At 35.5% G+C, this 25,476-nt stretch overlaps 1 protein-coding gene across 1 annotated transcript; it reads right to left on the bottom strand.

Moving 5' to 3' along the window:
• Positions 1–3,826: 3,826 nt before the first annotated feature.
• On the bottom strand, positions 3,827–23,922 carry LOC113094033 (MAM domain-containing glycosylphosphatidylinositol anchor protein 2-like). The gene is made up of 9 exons (XM_026259659.1): positions 23,512–23,922; positions 19,011–19,159; positions 17,550–17,727; positions 12,331–12,351; positions 11,468–11,623; positions 10,828–10,989; positions 8,300–8,433; positions 7,659–7,758; positions 3,827–6,205 (listed from the first exon to the last, which is right to left on the bottom strand). The coding sequence occupies exons 1-9, from the start codon at positions 23,804–23,806 to the stop codon at positions 6,117–6,119; spliced, it is 1,284 nt and encodes a 427-aa protein (XP_026115444.1). The 5' UTR covers positions 23,807–23,922; the 3' UTR covers positions 3,827–6,116.
• Between the last annotated feature and the right edge of the window lie 1,554 nt (positions 23,923–25,476).

Raw genomic sequence — 25,476 nt, 5'->3', positions numbered from 1 at the left:
ACCGCGGGCTGAGATTACACACAGCGCTAGACTGAATGCTTAGAGTCTGTGAAAACACTCGCAGCTCTGCGGTCGACACACACATAAACACACAATACAAAATTATACTCTTCATGCAGTTATGTGGTTTAAATACACTAAAGGTTTGGAATAATAATTATTTTTGAATGTTTTTTTTTTATATGTCTGCTCTCCAAGGTGATATTAATTTGATCAAAATACAGTAAAAATTTTGAAATATTATTACAATTTAAAATAGCTGTTCTCTATGTGAATCTCTGTTAAACTGTAATTTATTCCTGTGATAAAAGCTGAATTTTCAGTATCATTACTCCAGTCTTCAATGTTTCTTGAGCAGTAAATCATCATATTATTCTGATTTCTGAAGATCATGTGACACTGAAGACTGGAGGAATGATGCTGAAAATACAGCGGAGCATCACAGAAATACATTACACTTTAACACAGATTCACAAAGAAAACAGATGTTTTACTTTACAAAACTATTTCATAATTTTTACTGTATTTTTGATCAAATAAATGCAGCATTGGTGATCCGAACAGACTGCAGTATTGAAGTCAATATTGCACCAGTGTTTATTTGTTATTTACACACAGTCGTCCTTTTCTTAAGGATACAGTAATGATTTAAGACCTCAGCGACGTTCTGCTTCGATGTATTGATGCTGTGGACTTTCAGAGGAGCTTTAAAGTACAGGTGAACAGACTATCAGTCCTGATTTACTGTCTTTGAGAAAAACACCCGCTGATCCACTTTAGAAACTATTGAAATAACGAGCGCCATCAATCCCTGAGAGCATTCGTTAAACTCAGAGTGAGTGTGTTGTAATGGCTTCACAAATGAAGAATCCTCATTTAATGGACGGATGATAGATCTGGTGTTGAATGTTCCTCAAAAACACGATGTGATGCATTTGCATCCTTTGCATTTTCTCTTGCAGCGTACACAAAGAAAGTGTAATGTAATGCACAATGACACTGTGCACCAGAGACGTCAGGATGCATGTTAATGAGCGTCTGAGGCTCGAGTCCTGCTTGCTCGGACGTGACGGAGATCAGAGATGTTGAGATGGCGTCAAAGCTTCACATTCAGACCAAAGATACCCGCAGGAACGGATATGAGCTTCATCTGACTGATACGCTCGCCCACAGGTAGCAGAGACACATAATGAAGGACATAATATCTGCAGGACACAAAAACAACCAGCATCATCACAGAACATAAACCTGCAGATGCTGGAAAGCCCAAGTGAAGGTTCAGACCTCCTTCATCTTCCTCTCACATATATGTAGCCGTATGAACTTGGACTTTTGATGAATTGAAGCTACATAGTATGGAAGCTTGTTTCCAGAAATTGCAAGTCAATTTCACAAAACACTGTAACAGTGATGGGTCTAATTATTATGTGTTCAATAAAAACAATGCATTAGTGTTTTGCCTGCACTGTTCCTTACTGGAAAAATTATCTTGGTAATGGAAAAGTCAGTCGAGTTACTCCACAACCAAATGATTCAAACAATGTTTCATAATGTCACAATATCATATTCCAATATCATATTCCAATAACGTGAAGCTGAGAGATCAATAAATCAATGACACACACACACACACACAGCTGGCGTTCAGTGTGATGTGAAGCCAATCCAGACAGCAGATAAATAATGACTCCGGGTCACTAAAACACTTCAACAGCAAACGGGCAAGAGTCCAGAGACGCATTACAAACATCATTTCCAATTATTATATTGTGGGATGTATCATCTAAACAACACATGCAATATCAAGTTCTCAATATTTCACGGCATGTAAACATCAAATATTTTGTTATTTGAAATAAAAGTTACATGAAATAATATTTTATTTCAGCTAGCTTCTGGAGCAACATTTTTCATTTTCAATTAGTTTAACTTGATTTACTAAAATAATTCAAACTGAAACAAAAAACGGGGAAAAAAATGTCAAAAACACAGTAACACTTTAAAAGAATCAACTATAAAAACAGAAAATATAATATTTACAAAAATAACAAATACTATTATAGTATCTCAATGATAATAAAATACTCTTTTTTTTCCCCAATTACTTTAATTTTCAAATTTTCAACTTAATTTTTAAAGTTACAATATTTCATTAATTTCGAACTATTTTATTTTCTGTATTGAAATGACACGGCTAGTTAAAAATTTAGTATAATCAACTGAATTAAATTTTTTTTTACGTTGAATCAAGTTTCATAATTTAGTATGTTTTCTATTTGTTTTTTTAATCTCATGAATGCTCTATTCTTAAGTACATTAAAAAAGCTATAAAACATTTAAATGTTGTGCAAAATATAGGTATTTATAGGTAATTTACAAATGTCTCAACAAACAGCTCCTACAGTGACAACATGCCCCACTATGAAAGGAAACTAACTACATTTAGAAATGTTGAGTATTGTTTTTGTTGCCTAGTCAAGATTGTTAAAACAAAATCTTGCAAAAATCAATAATGTCTAATAAGACAGCAAAATACTCCAGGAACACAGGCAGAAGGACTTCCTACAATGCGTTTCACCAACACAGATGTAAAATAGCTTTCTTTATTATTATTTTTTCATTATTAGTTGCAAGAATGACACAGAAATGGATGGCAAATCCAAAGAAATACAGTGAAAGGAAGCATTATTGGATGTTAAGCGAGTATAATGACTGAACGGCTGTTACAGGACATCAGATCAGACCAAACCATTTACACTGAACTCCAGTGATTGACCTGCAGTCAGCGAGAAAAGCAAACTTCTTCTGCATTCATGCACTTGTGTTGGTTTAGGATAAAATGTCTGTGAGAGCGAGAGAAGCAGCCATAAAGCTCTTCAGAAGATGACGAGGTCTTCAGATCAGCTCTACTAAAACACTCGACGCTTCTGCGGATGACGAACTGAATATATACTGTATATGAGATATTCTGGAAGGTCTGACACCACGTTTATTCTTTGATCAGTGTTTTGACTGGAACATTCATTAATGTCCCAACCCTCCTATCGAATTCAGATCGGTAAAAAAAAAAAAAAAAAAAAAAAAAAGCAGCACATAATTTTTTTTTAATCCATTGATTTTAGAACAGAAATAAAAGCTTCTCACATGGATGAAGAATATTAAAATACACATCATTCATTTTTTTCTAGATTTTTAAAAACACTTTTTAAGACATATAACCATTTAAAATAAATTGTTATGTGCTCGGGTCATTTTTGACCCGGAAGTGAATTGATTACACAGGAATTTTTTTCATTTTTTTTTTTTGGCATCTATTAGTTAGATCGGTCTCAAATTATTTCTGTAAAATAAATGTAGCCTCTTTCCTGTCTCTCATAGACTTTTAGGACTGAATTCTGTTGGTAATCTAAATAAACAGGCACAGAGTCACTATAAACAGACTAAAACAAATCATAGTATCTAATGAACTAAAGCCCAATGAAAATCTGACTAAAATGACTAAATTTGATAAAGGAAAGAGTTGGAAAGAGAAGAAGTCCATATTTTACTATGCTGCACTGCAGAATTTTTTGTCTGGTTATGAAACTAAAATGAATGAATTTTGTTTGAAAACATTCCAGAGTAATATTTACGTTGTTAGAAAATGAATATGTCGTTTTTGAGAAGAGTAAGTTGTAAGTTCAAAGGAATTTAATTTAATTCCATTCATTTCAATGGGTTCAATTCTCATATTAAATGATTAAAAAAAATTCATATGATGGTATATCAAAATAAAATTTTCATTAATATTTTTTAAATATATATTGTTTCTCGCATCACAGTGTTTTTACTGTAGTTGTTGTAAAATGTGAAATTTCCAATAATTATTGAGTTTTCTCAAATATTAAAAAGGGGTAAAACACTGTAAACTTGGATTTTTTTTTTGCGAATTCCCTCATTAATGAGAAGTTGCCGATCAGAAACAATATGGCTTTAGACAAAACAAATTTTACAAGCTCACGTTTCACCAATGCAAAAATGCGATAGGAGGGTTAAATTTGACCAATCGTTACCCTGTCAAAATTTCATCATGGCATTCGAGCTGGTGATACAATTTTCCCAACACTTTTCAGACAATAATCAGAATGTAAATGTTTAAACATAAAAGTAAAACCCAGTGAAAGTCTAATTCAAACAATCAAAGCAACAGTTCCACACTAAACGAACACAAACGATTGTGAATCATTTACCAACAATACAGAATAATAAACAGCAATATTTACAGTACATTAAATACTATGTGCAGTACATAGTATTTTTAATAAAACACTTGAATGACTTTTCGGAAGGAGTTGTTGAATCGGACATTTTGAAGTGATTCACTCGAATGAATCATATGCGAACACCAAACAAAAAGTGCAAAAAAATCATTGCAATACTCACAATGTTGGCTCGTTTTCACCAGCAAATCATTACAAATGTATTCAACCCAGCTCTAAACAGAAAACACATTACATCCATGACTTCAAATGATATTTCTCATGTAGTATTTGTTCACACAGAAACAAGCTAAGATGCCTTTAGCCCTTAATTAACATCATTAGTATTGGTTTGTTTTCTTGTGGCCGTCTCATTTTTACATCATAAAGACTCTGACACTCTGTTTGGCTGATTTGACTTGTATATTTGACTCGTGATTCGTTAGACGGATGATTCTGAAGTCCTGTAACGAGCGTCAGTCATCGTACTGTGAATGAATCTTTTACATCATGCCAACACATATATGTGACGTCACGTCCTCCGGTAAAACCAGGAGATTAATCACGCTTCATTATTCACCGGCTCGTTCTTTCAGACATTTTCAATTTCATGTGAACTATTACTTTAAATGACTTCTGAACATCTTTGACTGTAAGTCAGCTTTTGACGTTTTTCGTATTTTTTTTTTAACCCTTTGCATGAGCGATATTACCATTATGTGAAAAATCTATTTAAAAATAGCCCATGCGAATGTAAAGTAGTATTGATTCAATTAGCTTCGACGCTTTCAGTGTCACGTTTTATTTTCACGTTGAGTTTGCAGGAGGACGCTCACATATATGATGCTTCTAAACGGTTGAATCCTAAATGTTGTGCTTCCTTTGACTCGTACACAAAACATCTCGTATAAATCAGAGCTTCTTTACATATACAAGTTGTACAGTTAACAAACCGGCGTGTTTCTGCCTGTTTTTAATATTTTCAGCAATGCAAGGGAGACGACGAGAAATAAAGACAATAAAGTCGGAACATTTGAATGTAAATCAGGAGAAACGAGACACAACTCGACACGTTTCTTTTTTTTTAAAAGCATTGATAAGTTACCACCACTGACTTTCACAGTTCGTGTGTAAAAGCTGAGACACATTCTGAATGGAGTAATAAAATATTATTATAATTATGAATATTTTGTGTTTTTATTTTTATCTCAGAATGCACATTGTTCGGTATATAAATGACAGAAGCATGACGGTTCGGGATGGAGAGCGTGACATTCGTCCATACATCGTCCTCCAGCAGCCAAACATCGTGGAAATGAGTATAAAATAGCCCATCAGAGATGTTAGAAACATGGACGTTTGGTGTCGATGGCCAGGCTAACGGATCAGTTTTGTTTGTTTTTTAACCTGAAGGCACTTCTTTTTTTTTTAACGGCAGAAACTCTGTCTCAACCGGTGCTGGGAACGATGACGAACCATCACAGACGCCAAAACACGCAAGGTTCTCCACTTGGGAACGTGAGCACAGTGTTGTGAATAAAGCGTTTTAAAGCGCCAATCTAAACCAAATCCAGAACAATTCAAGATCGGGACTATCAGAAGAAGATGAGATGTACTCCAAAGCACAACAGCATCTCAAGATGGAAAACAGGGAAGGGGAATCTTCATTCACGATTAAATCCAGATTGCGATGTAGTCGTTGTGCTTCTCAGGTCAGTGCTCAAACCCTCGGTTGGTTCCAGACATCGAGAGAATTTATTTTTAGCATTAGTTATTACTTTTCTGTTTGTGGTTGTGCCTTCCAAGCGATCCGAAAGCATGAATCTTTGGTGATTATATATTGAGGGACGTGTCTGGAGTCTCTTCTCACGTGGAGTGTCACCTCAGACCAATGAATACGGTATAAAACAGTGTGACGCTCAATGGCCATATACTGGAGACGCTGTGTGCAGCCGCTCCTCTGATCGCTGTGGGAAACACACAGAGAAAGAGATTACCATTAAACCAGATAACCAGATCACTTACGGTACATCAATTTACGGTAGCCATTGACTTCCACAGTATTGAAAAAACTACCGTGGAAGGCAATGGCTACTGTCAACTGCATGGTTGACAGCATTCTTTAAAATATCTTCTTTTGTGCTCATCAGAAATTAGAAACTCATACAGGTTTGGAATGTCATAAGGGTGAGTAAATGATGAGAGTTTTCATTTTTGGGTGAACTGTCCCTTTAAACACGGAATTTTCTGGCTTTCTGTAATTTAACTGTTATACAGGAGGGGGCGCTATTACACATCTTCTGAAAGAGTATTTAATATCTGGTGATCAAAACACAGGTGAAGAAGAGACGTGTTTGTAAGCGAATGCATCTGTAAAAAAACGCGATCATTGAACATTAAACATTCCCTATGTTGCATCAAAACTGCCTTATGTTACCAAATGAAATGTTTGTAATCTGGATGCGATCAACGCTGCTCAAGATTGATCTGAATAAGATAAGGTTTCTTTTTTTTTTTTTTACGCGATTTTCTAAGCTTTCTGTTCAAAAGCTTTTTTTTTTTTTTTAAACCTACCAACAAACAAGTGTTAATAAAAAAAAAAAAAAAAAAAAAAAAAAAAATATATATATATATATATATATATATTCAAGCAGAATCCGCTCATTTGCATACAGGGATGGTTGACAGCTGTTAATGCACAATCATTATTTTACAAAAAAAAATGCATTTATACCATTAATACTTTTATTAATTATAAAAAAAATGTATAGGTATATTCAATGGGTGCAGAGTGAGCTCCAAATCAAATCTCCAGGTGCTCTCTAGAGAACCAGACTGAAAAACAAATATGCATCCTTGTTCATATTTTCATGCCACACAATATAGTTCAAGCAATGAAAGTTTTGTGAATTAAAAAAAAAATGCAGGTGGTCAATGGCAATTAAAAAAAAGAAAAGAAAAAAAACGCCGGGGAGGAAAGAGTTAATACCTGCTTTTCTCCATGAACAGCACTCAGAAGGATCTCTGTGATGTTTTTCACACATACGGTTGCTCATAAATGTCTCTATAATCATCCTCTAGTGCATATAATAACAAGAGCGTTTGATCATTCTCTAGATCTCACAACCCGATCAATAAGAGAAAACATCTCTTACAGAATAATAACAGAAACCTGATGCCTAATAAATATTGATTAACACATAACTTCACTTCATGATTACAGCTCTAGATTGGCTCCAGAAGGAAGGGTTTTCATCTGCTCTCACCGTCGCTCTCGTCCACTCCAGCTCATTACCTGGCCTCATTTCGTCTTTCTCGCTATTTGTACACGTGTAATTACTCAGCTCTCCTGGACGTACAGTAATTGTGCTTCACATAATTACAGCCTGGCTACCATGGAGATGCATGCTTGGTACATACGATTGGACGGAGGGTCAGGACACTCCCCCTCCTCGAGAGTGACATCATCGATGGCGATGTCCCCCTCGATCCCGGGGCCGCGGATGCCCTCGAACATCACCTGTGTGATGGAAACCAAACAAACAACATCTCAGGAGCCTCTTCTCATTCTCATCAAGGCTGTTTTTATTTGATGAAAATACAGTAAAAATTGTGAAATATTATTCTAGTGTAAATCATCTGTTTTCTGTGTAAATCTGTGTTAAAGTGTAATGTATTTCTGTGATGCTCCGCTGTATTTTCAGCATCATTCCTCCAGTCTTCAGTGTCACATGATCTTCAGAAATCAGAATAATATGATGATTTACTGCTCAAGAAACATTTCTGATTATTATCAGTGCTGAACACAGTTGTGCTGCTCAATATTTTGGTGGAAACTTATACATTTAAAAAAAAAAATCGGGATTCACAGATGCATAGAAAGTTTAAAAAAACAGTGTTTATTTGAAATAGAAATCTTTTGTTACATTATAAATGTCTTAACTGCCACTTTTCATTAATTTGATGTATCCTCAATGAGTAAAAATCTACAAAACAGACCCCAAACCTCTCATAAATGCTTTATAAATACTGAACGTGAATTATCCGTACAGTTCGCTCACCTGGAAGGAGGCAGTGGGATGGATGCTAATTTTGGCTTGTCTCCATCGGTCCCCTTGGTTCCCGCTGAGAGACCAGACTGGACCGGCTTCTGAAGTAGACTGACCTTTCTGCTTCACAAATGCATTCAGAGTGCCTGCAGGAAAATACAACTAATTAATTTAACAACTGACCTCCTCGGTGCCGTCCAACAGAAGAGCTGGAGAGCGCAACTCAGTCCAGGAACAAACACATGCTGTACTTGGTTTCTACCTGCTCGGTTGATTAATTAACACTCATGCTTGCTTTGGGTACTTTGGAAAGGTGTGTGGAAATCTTAAAGCAAAACTCGACTCTATGACTGTTTTTTTCATGGAATGGTCAGTTTTGTGGTTTATTTTGCTTCCATAACATGTCTTCTTTCAGGCTAGTGGAAAGAAAATATTCCCATTTCAGTTCCAACACATATTTGTAAAGTTTGTTTCAGTCAAAGCCATCTGATCTTTAATAATATTCTAAGAATGTTGGCATAAAAATGTTTCTTACATCGTTCATGTAACATTTTTCCTGAAATGTTTCAGTTGGACTTCCACCCAACATTTTTTAAATGTTACAAATTGCTTCAGAACTTTCAGCGAACATTCAAAAGTAACGTTCCCACGATGTTTGGAAAATGATCAAATGGAATGTTCTGTTATTGTTTCCATAACCAGAACATTTCAGAAACAGTTTGAACATTCCGAAATAATGTTTTTATGAAATTTTAGCAAAATGTACTTACAACATTATTTTGTTAGCTGGGTTTAACTGTAGTGTATTGCCTTAAACAGGACATTATGGTCAATATACTCAATCTTCGTGAGTGGAACACTAAAAAGGAATGAAAGGGTTTCTCCTCATGTTAATGTAAGTGATATCCTCTTATCCTCTTAAATCTACTCGTCTCTCGTTATATTCCAGCAGCCGCTCTGCAGGGAGAAACTGTCTCGTTTAGAGATGAATGAGGTGTTGTGCTGGTTCTGGACGTGATCGGGTCTATCGGCATGAGGAACACGGTTAATGAAAGCACTGTGACCACTGCGACGAGTGTTTGCCATGAGCTCTGGGATATAATCTAGTAAAAAAATGCAAAGAGGAAGATCTCCACAGACAAACTGATGCGAGACTCATTAATTAGCTGTGACTTGAGCGCAGGTAACATCTACTCTACACAGAATCACAGCTCACCACATTTTCCGTTTTTGTATGTTTTCGTCTTTTTCACACCTGTTTTTTCAACCCAATGTACAACAAATATCACAGTCTTTATGTGTGCAGGTTCAAAGCGCTCATTAATCTTTAAAACGTTAATATGTGCAAGTGGGAACAAACTGTGAATTTAAACATGGTAAAATATGTTAAAAATACTTTTAAAAGTCAGTATTGTCATTATTGACAATCTATCAAAACAAAAATAAAAGTAAAAAACTTAAAATTTGCTAAAAACACTAAAACTTCAATTAAAGTTTTTAATGTTGCTTTGGCAACTAAGTAAAATAAAATTTGTTTAAATTACTAAATCTAAATTAGTAGAACTAAAATAAAAAAGATAAAATCTAAATAAAATGATATGAAAAAAAAACTAATAAAAATGACAAAAACACAAAATTACTACAATTCACATTAAAATAAATAAAATAAAAATAATAATAATGATAATTTGAAATTTTGCATTGGCAACTAACTGGAAATATTTACTAAAACTAAATTACTAAATTAAAGCCTATATATATATATATATATATATATATATATATATATATATATATATATATATATATATATATATATATATATATATATATATATATATATCTATATATATATATATATATATATATATATATATATATATATATATATATATACACACACACATATATATATTTAATGAATTTTTAAAGACAAATGCAATAATATTAAAAGTCACACTAAAATCAAAATGAAAATGGAATGAAAATCATGTTCAGTAATTAAAAAAACTAAATTATTAAAATAAACTATCAATCTATTGAAAACTGTAAATCGTTAGTGAAATAAACAACTGAAATGAAGCTGAAATAAAATAAAAGACAAATATTAGCTAAATTAATATAAACTGAAATGAAATTTTAATTTCTAAAACTAAATGACTAAAACGTAATTAAAAAATGAAGCTAAACAGAATTCTACAAAATCAAAAATTAATATAAACAAATTGTATATAATAATTATACAAAATTATAAATTAACAAAACAAACAAACAAACAAAAAAAAACATTAATAAATATTAAATATTGCTCATAAGAGTATTATTGCCAGCTGAGAGCACGATCAGAGTAGGGGTCAGATATCACATGCTCTAATCCACTCCGGCATGTCAATCATGTGACAACATGCCCCACTACAGGGGTCAAAGTGTGTTCAAACACAAAACATGGCAGATGTTTAACAGCTTTCAGAAGAGTTTGAGGTTTAGACTGTCTGCAGATCTGTGTCAGGTGAAGTGATAATGAGATCCGTCGCTCTTACCGATGTGTTTGCCGAACATGTGGAAGTAGAAGCTGAAGCAGTACGCCGGCGGGCTGCTGATGCTGTAGGAGCTTTTAAGAGCCACGTTGAACGTTGGGCTCAGGAGACGAGCCGTATCACCCTCTTTTCGAGGTCTGGACGTCTCAATGTACATGTAGAAACCTGAGGACCACACAAACACAGCCATGACACACATACTGTCACACATGAGCTTCGGTGGCTAATTCTTCCACTATTTCTCATTACTTTAATACCAAATAATTAAAAAATAACCCAATAAACAGACTTTTTTTTTTTACATATTATAAATTTGTAATGTGTAATAATAATATGTAATGTATAATAAACTATATTTTACATAAACTACTTATATAAACATACACATACAGTATATACTACTATGACTTTACTCTGTCCTACAAAATAAGAAGCTAAAATCTCTGAATTGCTATTTTCATATGAAAGTGAATGAATGATAATAAAATGAAATACATTTTTAGAACAATAAATTTATATGTAAAAAAAGAAAACAGTTCTTGATCAAATATTAACTTCTAGATAACGTAATGTTCTGTGAAGGTGAGTTTGTGGTGATAACAGTCTGTTCTGTGCAGGGTTTGATCCGGTCCGAGGCTCGTACCCTGTTTGGAGCCGCTGCGGTCCCCGCTGGGCCCCGTGTTGGGCGTGTATTTAGTGTCACGTGTAGCTGCGCTGTGTCTCGTCCAGTCGAAGTCATCGTTCTTGTCCTGAGTGAACATACAGACGGGATCCTCCTCAAAACTGCAGTGAAACTCTCCTGAGAACGAGCAGAAGCAGGATTAGTTCAACCAGACATCAAACCGTCGTCATCATCAAAGTGATCAGATAATAAGAGTAATTTAATTTAATTTAATTTAATTTAATTTAATTTAATTTAATTTAATTTAATTTAATTTAATTTAATTTAATTTAATTTAATTTTATTTAATTTTATTTTATTTTATTTAATTTTTACAAATTAAAATGAATGGACTAAAATATATTAAATACTTCAATTTAAAAAATATTTAACTATTTCTTCATATGTAAAATAAATAAAATAACAACAACATAGATTTAATGCATTTAATCATAATAATAATTGTTTTAAATATTTTTACTTATATGACTTTATTTGGACGTATCTCTATCCATAACTCTTACAAAAATTTTTTGAATATATCTAAAATCTGTAAATGACTCTTTATGTAATCAGTGTAGATGCATTATCAGTAACATTACATCGCATTAGGCTTTGTTTCTTGTACAAATTCCTCATATTTTTAGCATTTTAGGGTGGAAAGTGTCTGAGAGACTCTTCACAACGTCAGGACATATCATTATAACACAGGACAAGAATTCAGCAGGTGCTGTTTATTGATAAATATTCATTGGTTTGATTAAACTCCAGCAGGAGCGACACTCTTCAGAATTTAGGATCTTTACCCTCTCGAAGGAAGGAAGGAATAGTGAATAAATACTCACTCAGATGAGGATTGATGGGAACTGTGAAGAGAAAAGATTAAAACATTCATCAGATGAGCTGCTGAATAATAATAAACACATTGCAATTCAATCAATAACAATAATTCATTATTATTAATTCACATTAAATGACCTTTTTCCAAACTGACCCCTAAATGGATTCATTAGAATTTACTAAAATCACTTCTTCGAAAAGCAAAATGTATTGAGTTACACCAAACCTAACCTTAAAATTAATACTTCTCACACATAACAACAAAAACAAATACTAAAAAAATCCTAAATGGCAGAAATTGCTAGTAAATTTCACAAATAATAACAAAGAAAGACCAATGAAGTAGAAACGCTGAAATTATATTTTGCTTAATTTTTTTCATCCAGAAAATCTGAAAATAATAAATTTACTCAACAACAGTACTTGTTGTTTCAGTTGCTGTAACAATAATATCTTTATTAGCAAATTAAGACAATTATCATTGCATGAACAAACAAAATTAGATTGGCTGACAACATCCTGCAACATCTGGACAAATCGAGGATTTATGCAAGGATCGTGTTTGTGGACTTTTGCTTGGCTTTCAACACCTTCATCCCAATACTCTCCCAGAACAGACTAACCAAGCTCTCTGTCCCTAGCTCCATCTGTCACCAGATCACCAGCTTCCTTACAGCTAGTGAAACTCAGTGAAAGATGTCAAACATCCACAATATCAGCACTGGCGTCCCTCAGGGGTATGTACTCTGCCCACTGCTCTTCTCCCAGTACACAAACGACTGCATCTCTACTCCAGCTCCTGAAGTTTGCAGAAGACAGTACAGTCTTCAGTCTCATCCAGGACGGAGACAAGTCTGCTTACAGACAGGAGGTTAAAGAGCTGGCTGTCTGGCGCAGTTATAACAACCTGGAGCTAAACACGCTCAAAACAGGAAAGATGACCATAGAATTCAGGAGAACTTCTATAACTGTCTGGTTTGGCTCAGCTACAAAATCAGATATCAGAATACTACAGAGAGCGGGTCGGACAGCTGAGAGGATTGTTGGGGACCCCCTGCCCACCCTCCAAGTACTGTATGAATGAATATATATATATCACCAAGTTCTGTCATAACATAACATTAATTTAATCTGATGAAGTTCTTAGCATTAAATGACTTACAGGTTACAGGTTCATGTTGCATATGCAGCCAATGAGCTTTCTGCTTTAGATTTAAATGGCTGGTTAGCATTCACCTGAGCATTCCAGTGCTCCATTCATACCCAGATTAAAATGACTTGAACATGAAACCTATCACATCTCAAATAATAAATAAATTCTTAAATAAAAGACTAACTTAATGAATAAATTGTGTGTATTTCGAGTGTCTTAAAACATCACAGTTTCGCTGCCTGACTAAAAAATATGATTTTTAAACAAATGTTTATGCATCTCTTTCTGGTCCAAACCAAATGTGTTTCTACACTCTTAGAAAAAGGGTTCATGGGGTTCTATATAGAACCATAGGGTTCTTTACTCAACTCCAAAGAACCTTTTATGCTAAACAGGTTCTATAATGACAAGAAAGAACTTTTGGCACAAAGGTTCTTTAGGCTATTATTCATTCATATATTACATTATTCTGCAACATTTTGTATTTGAGTGAGTGAAGTGAGTGAAGTGACATTCAGCCAAGTATGGTGACCCATACTCAGAATTTGTGCTCTGCATTTACACTGTGAACACACACCCGGAGCAGTGGGCAACCATTTATGCTGCGGTGCCCGGGGAGCAGTTGGGGGTTCGATGCCTTGCTCAAGGGCACCTAAGTCATGGTATTGAAGGTGGAGAGAGAACTGTTCATGCACTCCCCCCACCCACAATTCCGTCCGGCCCGAGACTAGAACTCACAACCCTTCGATTGGGAGTCCAACCCTCTAACCATTAGGCCACGACTTCCCCAATTAATTTGTAATTAAATTATTGTTTGTAGTAACTTAATATCACATTTTAATCATGCTGATCTTTGGAGAAAAACTGAAATGTCACTCTACGTGTGACATTGATTAACTACATAAAATGAGATAAATATATAGATTTTCTAACCCCCATATCTTGAATTTTGTGATTATTCTCATGCATTCATAAATGCATTTGAATACACCGAATAATGCAGTGAAAGAATGCACTCAAAATGCACACGTTCACTAGTATGACTTCATCATATACATCATATGCCTGCACTTTTTAGGCACAATTTGTTCCGTTTTTGAATATACTTGATACTGTTAAATGCACATTTTTAAAACAAAAAAACGAGTTCACATATCACACCTAAACACGCGTGGAAAACGTAATTAGAACTAGCTACTAAATTAGTTAAAAACCCCTATCCATACAGCTATGATTCGTGAACCCCAAACTGACTCAAATGATTTGCGATCCTGCTTCGAACTCCCGCACTGACTCAAAAGATTCGCGATCCCCAAACTGATTCAAATGATTTGCGAAAACGCTTTGAACTCCCGAACTGATTCAAATGATTCGCGATCCCCAAACTGACTCAAAAGATTCGCGAACCCGCTACGAACTGCCGAACTGACTCAAATGATTCGCGATCCCCAAACTGATTCAAATGATTCGCGAACCCGCTTTTGAACTCCCGAAATGACTCAAATGATTCGCGATCCCGTTACGAACTCCCGAACTGATTCAAATGATTCGCGATCCCCAAACTGACTCAAATGATTCACAATCCACTCCGAACTCCGAATTTCATAACATTTACTGAAATTAGGGTACGAAAAGTATGTTGTTAACAAATAAAATATCAATATTTTTAATTCCGAACTGCTTTCCATGTCGAAACATCCACGAACATAACCAGGTGAGCAGATCACTCTCTCACTATTTGATAGCTCTAGTCTTTATCCACTCATCATCATCATCATCATCATCCACCAATCAGAACACACGAGAACTCTCTGACCACAGCTGCTGTGCTTCAAAAGCTCTTGCAGCAGCTCAACACTGGTTTTCTCTGAGGTGGTCGGATCACATCAGATTGTGGTTAATCTTGCAGATCATGACTTATATCTACTCTTCCTCTCCCTGCAGTTTGGTAATATAAAGATTCCTCCTCTGAACTCCCACCTCTTCTGTGGGTTTTATTGTTCTGGGTCTGAATTTGGACTCCTGGGGTCTCAAAAAAGAAACATTTTCAATCTCCAAGGTGAACGTTATGACAACACCAGTGTTGTGCTAGTTACTAAGAAATATTAACTAGCTACAGTTACTAGGTACTTAATTCAAAAAGTAACTCAATTACTTTGTTGATTACTTACACCAAAAAGTAATGCATTACTGTTAAAAGTAACTTTTTAGTTACTGTTTTAAAGAACTTTCTTTAATGTTCCCATTAATGCGCTTTTATGCGTTATGGTCTATACAAACACAAAGTAAAACAGAAAGTAATTTTCAAACACTATTTTGATTAAGTCAGACCAGCACAAACTGAATATTGTATATCACAAGGATTTCTGAAATAAATAACAAAACACCTGAATAATATATTCAGAATCAAAAACTAAAGTGGCTTCTGCATCATAAAAGCTGTTGTGTTGAGCCCTTAAAAATGTTCCTTTCACAGCTTAAGTATGAAAACTATCAACAATGGACAACATAACACAGAACTTTTTGAAATAAATAAATGAAAGCAATCTGAATTATTCATTCACACACACACACACACACACACACACACGCATATATATATATATATATATATATATATATATATATATATATATATATATATATATATATATATATATATAAATGCTGTTTAAAAATGAAATCTATGTTATCATGCTAAGGATCTGACTGAAAGCCGGTGACTCCACAGTAGAGACAGGTGCATGTTTTCTACAATGTGTCACCTGTATGAGAAAAACATACAGAGAATCACTTAAGACACTTTGCTGTAGACCCATTCCACATAATAATATTCATTAAAACTGTATGTTAACACGTAGGAGCTTGCTGCATGAATCAGTGAGTAGGCTACAGTTTACAAATCCATGGGAACAGATTGCGAATGTGTGCGCGCAGATTATGAATTCGTGGGTACAGATATAAAAACCGAGGGTACGGTTTACAAAATCTGAGCTCCCGGATTGGAAATTCGTGGGCTAGGTTAGAACCATGTCTTTATGCTCAACTAAAGTGAAATAATGAGCATATTTCCACTTTGAGAAACTCATGTTGCTCTCGCCGTGACTCGCCATGACTGCCGCACATACTTGAATAAACGGAGACACGCCCACAGTGCGCCTTCGTGTTTACAGTGGTTGGCATCCACCAATCCCACAATGCTTCACTGCTGCAAACAGGTTAGGCTGCACTTCAGTCAAAATTTATTAATTTTTTAAAAAGAAACGGACAATGCACCATATGTTAACGGTAATGGAGTTAATTTATTTAAAAAGTCATGCGTTACAGTATAAGTTACTGTCAAAAGTAACTGCGTTACTAATAACCGTTACTGCCACACACTGGACAAACTGACTCAAATGATTCGCGATCCCACTCCGAACTCCAGAACTGACTCAAATGATTTGCGATCCAATTTTACAATTCTTTATGAGTGATATTAATGTAAATTTGTAGATTTGAAGTACTTCTATTCTCTATATTTCCATTGTGAGTTATATTAATATGGATTTGTAGTTTTGAGGTACTTGATGTTGTTCTAACCCTATTTGCATTATTTATTAGTGATAGATTATTGTAATATAACAAATTGTAATATATAGATGTAGGTGAAACTCTATTTTCATTATTTATGAGATTTTTTAAATGGTTGGTGTTTTAATGTTGATTTGTACATTTAAAGCCTTGAATATTTGAAATTACAGTAGCATTCTTTCGGTAATAGTGATTATTTTTGTTAATATAAATAAATGACTAGTTCTATGCACTTTGGGTGTGCTTTTTTCAGTATTCTTGGGTGACTCATTTATGTGAATTACATTTTAGGGTCTTGATGTTTGTCAATTATATGAAATATTTAATCCGGAGGGCAAACGAAATAATCATGAAAGAACCCCTAAAAGGTTCCATATACAGTAAAACCTTTTTCCAAGACTGGAGGAATGATGCGGAAAATATAGCTGCACATCACAGAAATAAATTACACTTTAACACAGATTCACACAGAAAACAGACACTTTAAATTGTAAATACCGCTGTACGTGACGACTCGGGTGGAGGAGTCTCCCTCTCCGAAGCGTGTGATGGGCGTCAGTCGAACCACGTAAGCTTCGGGTCGGATGAGCTCCGTCAGGTTATGAGTGATCAGCTCTCCTTTCTGGATGTTTCCCTCCACCTGAATCTCCTGCTCCCACCAGCGCTGCTTCCCCGTCTGCACAGAGATCAGACCCAGATCATCACACATATAACACAGAGACTGAGAGATGAAGAAATCCAGGATCCTCAGAAGATGTGAGATGTTCTGGAGGCTTGTGAAGATCATTCCTCCGCTGAGGAACAGTGAAAGTAAAGCTCCTCAGAAGATCCTGAGGATCAGATTTGAGACTCTAAAACATGATTGATGGAGAATCAAGTAAAGCTGAGCTGCTTCAGTCCAGGAAGAGTTCATCTGGAGATATTACTGACCTTATTCTGACCTTTACTTGATCACAATCAGGAGAGATCTGAGTCGAGCTGAAGCTGGACGCTTGTACAGTTACACTAGAAGAGCTTCGAGTTGATAAAACACTTTAAACTATCAGAGACAGTTTGATCATTTAGAGCCTTGGGAATATGATACAGTAGCTTTATAGACTCACAAATTGTTAATTTAAGTATTAAAACCTCCACAACGCAACTTAGAGGTTGCTCTGAAAATTCTGATTTGATAACGGCAATAAAACAGACATTTTAAATTGTAATAATGTGTCATAATGTTACTGTATTTTTAATCAAGTAAATGCAACCATGGTGCATTTTATAAAAATAAATAAATAAATAAATATTTGCTAGCTGAAATAAAATAAGTTCACTTACTTATTTATGTATTTTTGTTGGTTTATGTCTATTATATTTGCAATGGTTTTAGTTTAAGACACACTCTCATCCACAAACTTGTCTTCAGATTAACCTTAAATATGCTTATCACTGGACCATTATTAAAAAAATAAATAAAAGATGAAATTGTGAAATGAAAAGAAATAAACATAACACAAATAAAATTAATATTTAAAGAAATAATAATAAATTAGGAAGTAAAAAATAAAAATAATAAATAAATAAATATAAATAAATTATTAGAAATTTCCAACAAACTAAGATGAAGACATGAGTATGAATAATATTAAGAATGCATATAAACAAAACAAACAAATAAATAAACAAATAAATGCAATACAAGAATACATTTAGTTTGAACAAATAACACACACACACACACAATTAACTGTTGACGAACATGCAATATAACAAAAACATTATTGAAAAATGTATTAAAATAATAGAATGTGCTGGAAAAAACTAATTAATTACAATTAAAAAGCATAAAATGTAAAATTTAATATAGATAATTTAACAATATATACATAAACTATATATATATATATATATAGACTTTTTCCACATCGCTCAGCCCTAATTTACACTCATTGGCCACCAATCTTCAAAAGTCCTCACCTGTCGTATCCCGAGGCGGTACACCATGATCCGGTCCACAGCGTTCGGGTTCATCTGTGTCCACTGCAGCTTGTATCCGTACACACGCGGCCGGTTCTGCCACAGCGGGTTATATGTGTCGTAATAAAACTCTGGAGGATACGCTTTCCCTGCACGGACAACACACACAAATCACCCGTTTTTATTTACATTAACATTACATTAACATTTCAATAACATGACGTCCGATACTTCATCAAAGCATCTTGTAACCCAGACAGCAAGCAGTTTCGGCTCAGATCCGGCCCACATCTGTCCAGCATGGATTTCACAACACTCACAACACTGTGAACAGACCACAGCAGGACGCTCATCCATCTGTCAGTGCATGCTATTAGAAATAGATGAACAACAAACAAACATTCATTTGTACTATGAATGAATGAGTAAATTAATTAATAAATAATATTATAAAGGAATCAATAAATTGTTATTGAATTATTAATAAACAATAAATTTTAAATGTAATCAAATTATATTATTTAACACCAATCAATCAATATATAACTGTGTTACAAATGAAAAAAATTTATAAAAATAAATAAATAAATGTAAAATAATAAATACACAAATTAATTTCTATTATGAATGAATCAATACGTTTTATATTGCAAATTAAAAAATAAATGGGAGAATAATGTAATTAATTAATGAAAAAATAAAAAATAACACATAAAAATCACATTGTATTACAAATGAATTACTTAATAAAAATAAATAAATGAATAAGTGAACTCTATTGAAAATGAATTAATGAATAAATAAATGGATGAATTATATTACAAATTAGTAAAAAAATGAACAAATTATAAATAAAAATATATATTTTTAAATAAACTTAATCACAAATAAATGTATAAATATTTTTTAAATAAATGAATGAAAACACATGAATAAATAAATAAACTAATTAATTAATTAATTTAAAAGTTTTAAGAGGTATTTTGACTTAAAATGCACTACTTTCATTCTCTTTTAGAATGTTATCAGACACACTGTGCTCCGTTCATTCGTCTGTGTGTGTGTGTGTGTGTGTGCGTGTCTAATATGAGAGTGGCTTTCACAAGTCATTTTGATGTGTAGAACAGTAAATCATCTGATTAAAAGACGGATGGAGAGATGAGGGTGAGAACGACGAGTGATGGAGGGATGAAAGAAGGATGTGTCTCACCGCTGAGAGCTCTATTGATTTATCTTCATAGAAACTCAGCATAACATTAACGAGCGGATGGATCTCATTATCAGTAATTCACCTTAAAATGGAAACGACTCAAGCGTTAAATGAAAGCGGCACAATACAACAAAACCTAACAAAGCAGAGCGACGAGCCGCTTCACACAACACTGTCTGGATGTTCATTCTGAGGATCAAACCGTCGTCTCGCATCTTTATCCATCAGATCGAGCACTTCTGCTGTCAAATAAAATCAATCAATGAGGTCACATGGGGAGAATATGATGATTTTATTTATTTACCCCTGCACCGCGCCAAACTTTCACATTATTACACTGAGGTCCAAACAACACTGCATAGACATTACATGCACAAAATAAAAACATCTTCTCATTTAACTATTGTAAAAAATATCTTTACATACATGTATTAATATTCATAAAAACAGAATCATATATGTATTTCTTATTCAATATAGGTTATATAATGGTTGATGAAGTATCTCAGTGTTCGTGGTGAAGTAGGCCGGTCTCCTCATGACCCACAGATGTCCACAGCCGGAGGAGTCTGGTTCTGCTGTGCGGCTCTGGCTCAGACCGGATCACTGTAAACCAGCTCCACAGGACGGCCTCTGATCCGCTCTTAAACAGACTGAACCGACTCTCCTGCTTCAGAAGATCTCAGAGATTCCCTGCATGAGTGACCAGATCCAAGAACACTGGACCGATTCATCCATCCATCCACCAATCCATCCATTCATCCATCCACCAATCCATCCATTCATCCATCCATCCATCCATCCATCCATCCATTCATTCATTCATTCATTCATCCACCAATCCATCCATCCATCCATCCATCCATCCATCCATCCATCTAACCACCAATCCATCCATTCATCCATCCACCCATACATCCATCCATCCATTAATCCATCCATCCATCCATCAATCCATCCATCCACCAGTCCATCCATCCAACCACCAATCCATTCACCCACCAATCCATCCATCCATCCATTCATCCATTCATCCATTCATCCATTCATCCATCCATCCACCAATCCATCCATCCATCCATCCATCCATCCATCTCCAATCCATCCATCCATCTAACCACCAATCCATCCATTGATCCACCAATCCATCCATTTATCCATCCATGCATTCATCCATCCATTCATCCATTTAATCATTCATTCATTCATCCACCAATCCATCCATCCATCCATCCATCTAACCCCCAATCCATCCATCCACCCATCCATCCATCCATCCATCCATCCATCCATCCATTAATCCATCCATCCATCAATCCATCCATCCACCAATCCATCCATTCATTCACCAATCCATCCATCCATTCATCCACCAATCCATCCATCCATTCATCCATCCATTCATCCATCCATCCATTCATCCATTCATCCATCCATCCATCTCCAATCCATCCATCCATCCATCTAACCACCAATCCATCCATTGATCCACCAATCCATCCATTTATCCATCCATGCATTCATCCATTCATTCATTCATTAATTCATTCATTCATTCATCCACCAATCCATCCATCCATCTAACCACCAATCCATCCATTTATCCATCCATCCACACATCCATCCATCCATTAATCCATCCATCCATCCATCAATCCATCCATTCACCAATCCATCCATCCAACCACCAATTCATTCACCCACCAATCCATCCATCCATCCATCCACCAATCCATCCATCCATCCATCTAACCACCAATCCATCCATTCATCCACCAATCCATCCATCCATTCATCCATTCATTCATCCATCCATCTCCAATCCATCCATCCATCCATCTAACCACCAATCCATCCATTGATCCACCAATCCATCCATTTATCCATCCATGCATTCATCCATCCATTCATCCATCCATTCATCCATTCATTCATCCACCAATCCATCCATCCATCTAACCCCCAATCCATCCATTCATCCATCCACCCATCCATCCATCCATCCATCCATCCATCAATCCATCAATCCATCCATCCATTTTTTCCACCAATCCATCCATCCATTTATCCATCCATGCATTCATTCATTCATTCATTCATCCATCCACCAATCCATCCATCCATCTAACCACCAATCCATCCATTCATCCATCCATCCATCCATCCACCCATTCATCCATCCATACATCCTTCCATATATCCATCCATCCATCAATCCATCCATCCATCCACCAATCCATCCATCCATCCATCCATCCATCCATCCATCCATCCATCCATCCATCCATCTATCTATCTATCTATCTATCTATCTATCTATCTATCTATCTATCTATCTATCTATCTATCTATCTATCTATCTATCTATCTATCTATCTATCTATCTATCTATCTATAATCTTATCTGTCTATTTGTATACTATGTCCTGGCAACAATGATATCAGTAACACCATAGCAACAGTCCAGAATCCCCTAGCAATGTCATGGCAACACCTTAGCAAACATCTGGGTGCTCTAAGTGGTTGTTAGTGCGTTGCTATGTAGTTGCTAGGGTGATCTGGGCATAACACCTGCATAGGAAAATCCTAGTATCTGCATAGGAACAACAACCTAGAATCCCCTAGCAACTGCAGAGCAACACCCTAGCAACCACCCAGAACACTCAAGCAAGTGTTTGTCTATCTGCAATCTGTCTGATAGACTACACAACCTTAAGCTTTTAAAACTACTTCAGCTCGGGCTTCCTAAAATTTTATTTTATTATTCTTCATCAAGTCTGGTCAAGTGAAATGAATCACCTTTCATTTGTGAAGGACTTAATTCACTGGAGTCTAAAAACAGGCACTGAAACATGGCTGTGAAATACATAAAACGCTGAATTCAGATTATGATTCTGTTACTGTGACGTGAAACTTGAGACAGAGGCTCCTCTCATATGTGCAGCATGTTTGGATCTGCAGAGTAAATGAATGCTGTTTTCAGCTCTTCACTCACAGCAGGAACACAAGCAGATCCATTACCCCTGCAGAGAGCGACGCTGCTCGCTTTGGGAGGAACCGGGCCAGATCTGAGCCGGATCAGCACTGTCTCTGGACTGAGACTCTGGCAGACGGAGCTCTGAGCAGATGGCAGAGCACTCATGAACGACTGGCACATGATCATCTACACTAAACCACAGAGCCAAACACAGCAGAGAAAGAGTCTAGACGCGTCGGGTCTAAAAACCTAAAAGATTCAATGGAAGTTAAAGCACTCTGCCGCAGGGTGATGTCGAGTGGGAGGAGTCTCACCGGTCACCAGGAAGGTGCAGCGTCCAGGCCCCACCTCGTTGATGATGTCACAGGTGTACTCGCCGTAGCCCTCCCGCGCCAGGTTGCGTACGGTGTAGTCGGTGTCGTCGCGCGAGTCGAAGGTGCCGGCGTGCAGCAGCCGTGAGCCCAGCCTCCACTCGTAGCGCAGCACGCGGGACGGATGAGCCCGAAGAACACGACAGTTCATGGACACCGTCCGACCCAAACCCTGCCGCACCTCCTGCCACACCGGCTCCACCGCCGGAGGATCTGAGAGACGGACAGAGAAACACATTACTGGAGCTGCCACACATCACATCATACATAAACAACAGAAAATACTGACCTAGAACATACACACCAAAGACACAAAACAAACACTCAATCGGAAACAACAATAAAATAAAAATAAAATTAATCTGTATTACCTCTTAGTTAGGTTTAAGAAATGGGAAAAATCCAACTCAATTAAAATAAAATAAAATAAAATAAAATAAATCTGTATTACCTTTTAGTTAGGTTTAAGAAAGGGAAATAAAATAAAATAAAATAAATCTTAATATCCTCTTAGTTAGGCTACTTTAAGAAATGGGAAATCCAACTCAATTAAAATAAAATAAAATAAAATAAAATAAAATAAAATAAAATAAAATAAAATAAATCTGTATTACCTTTTAGTTAGGTTTAAGAAATGGGAAAAATCCAACTCAATTAAAATAAAATAAAATAAAATAAAATAAAATAAATCTTAATATCCTCTTAGTTAGGCTACTTTAAGAAATGGGAAATCCAACTACTAAAATAAAATAAAATAAAATAAAATAAAATAAAATAAAATAAAATAAAACATTTTAGCACTTAGTTTGGTTTGAAAAACCGTAAATCCAACTAAAAAAATTAAAAAATAAAATAAATAATAAAATTGAAACATCAGATGATTCAGATCAAATGAATCAGTATGAAACTTGAGTTCAAAACCAAAGTAAAAAAAAAAGCACTCAATCAGAAAAGTAAAGTAAAGTAACATGCACATGTGCATACAATGAGAATCCACTTTAAATAGGGTATAGTGTTATAAATAGGGTATAGTGTTATAGTCAGTATACTATTGCCAACAGACTATGATGAAGACATGAATAAAAACATTAAATAAACGCTAAATGCATGCACAGATGCACAGTATGCCGCTCCACACTAATTGCATGGAGAAAGCTTGTAAATAACATTTTTAATTTCAAACAGCTGTAATTAATTTCTGCGTATCAGTAAAGAGCTGAATAAAGCTGGTTCAAGCGGCTCTGGAGGAAAGATGAACACAGAGCTCTTGATCTGAGAGGTCGAGCTGATCCTCCTCCAGATTCACTCCATCGAGAAGAAACGGCAGATTTATAATGAGCTCCGGGTGTGAGAGGCTAAACGAACACATCTGAGATCATCTCACACACACACACACACACACACACCGCTAAACAAAAGAAAGAGAGAGAGAGAGCTGCAGAAGTGAGTCAGATGATGACAAATGCACATGTGGGAGTTTTCCGTCTGGATGTAATGAAATAGTTGGTATTTGCTTCCGGAAAAAACAACATACAGTACAAGGACGAGGCTTTTACAGAAATGCTGCCGGCCGTATGAAGGGTTACGCTACATTAGAGCCATATGCTGTGGCTAATAAAGGTCCGGCGTGTTCCTTCTCTTCCTAAATTGAAGCAAACACAGTTCAATCTGACAGAGACTCAGATCTCTCTGGGAAATGCAGTCATATAATGGAGCAGCTTTTATCATCAGCTCTGATGTTTCTCCAAACACACAAACAGTCGGAGCAGTAGATGAACAGAGAAACAGTGTTTGTTGACAACATATGAATGCATTTCAGTGTCTGTCAGCAAAAACATCGACAGCAGCTTTCCTGAGTCTGAAAAAAATGATGTTATTAGATGTAACCAGATGTTATTCTGAACAAAA

Source organism: Carassius auratus, unplaced genomic scaffold (genome assembly GCF_003368295.1).
Source record: "Carassius auratus strain Wakin unplaced genomic scaffold, ASM336829v1 scaf_tig00215230, whole genome shotgun sequence".
Classification (NCBI taxonomy): domain Eukaryota; kingdom Metazoa; phylum Chordata; class Actinopteri; order Cypriniformes; family Cyprinidae; genus Carassius; species Carassius auratus.
Note: the sequence above shows the minus strand (reverse complement) of the source record. Positions and strands in the feature narration are given on the sequence as shown.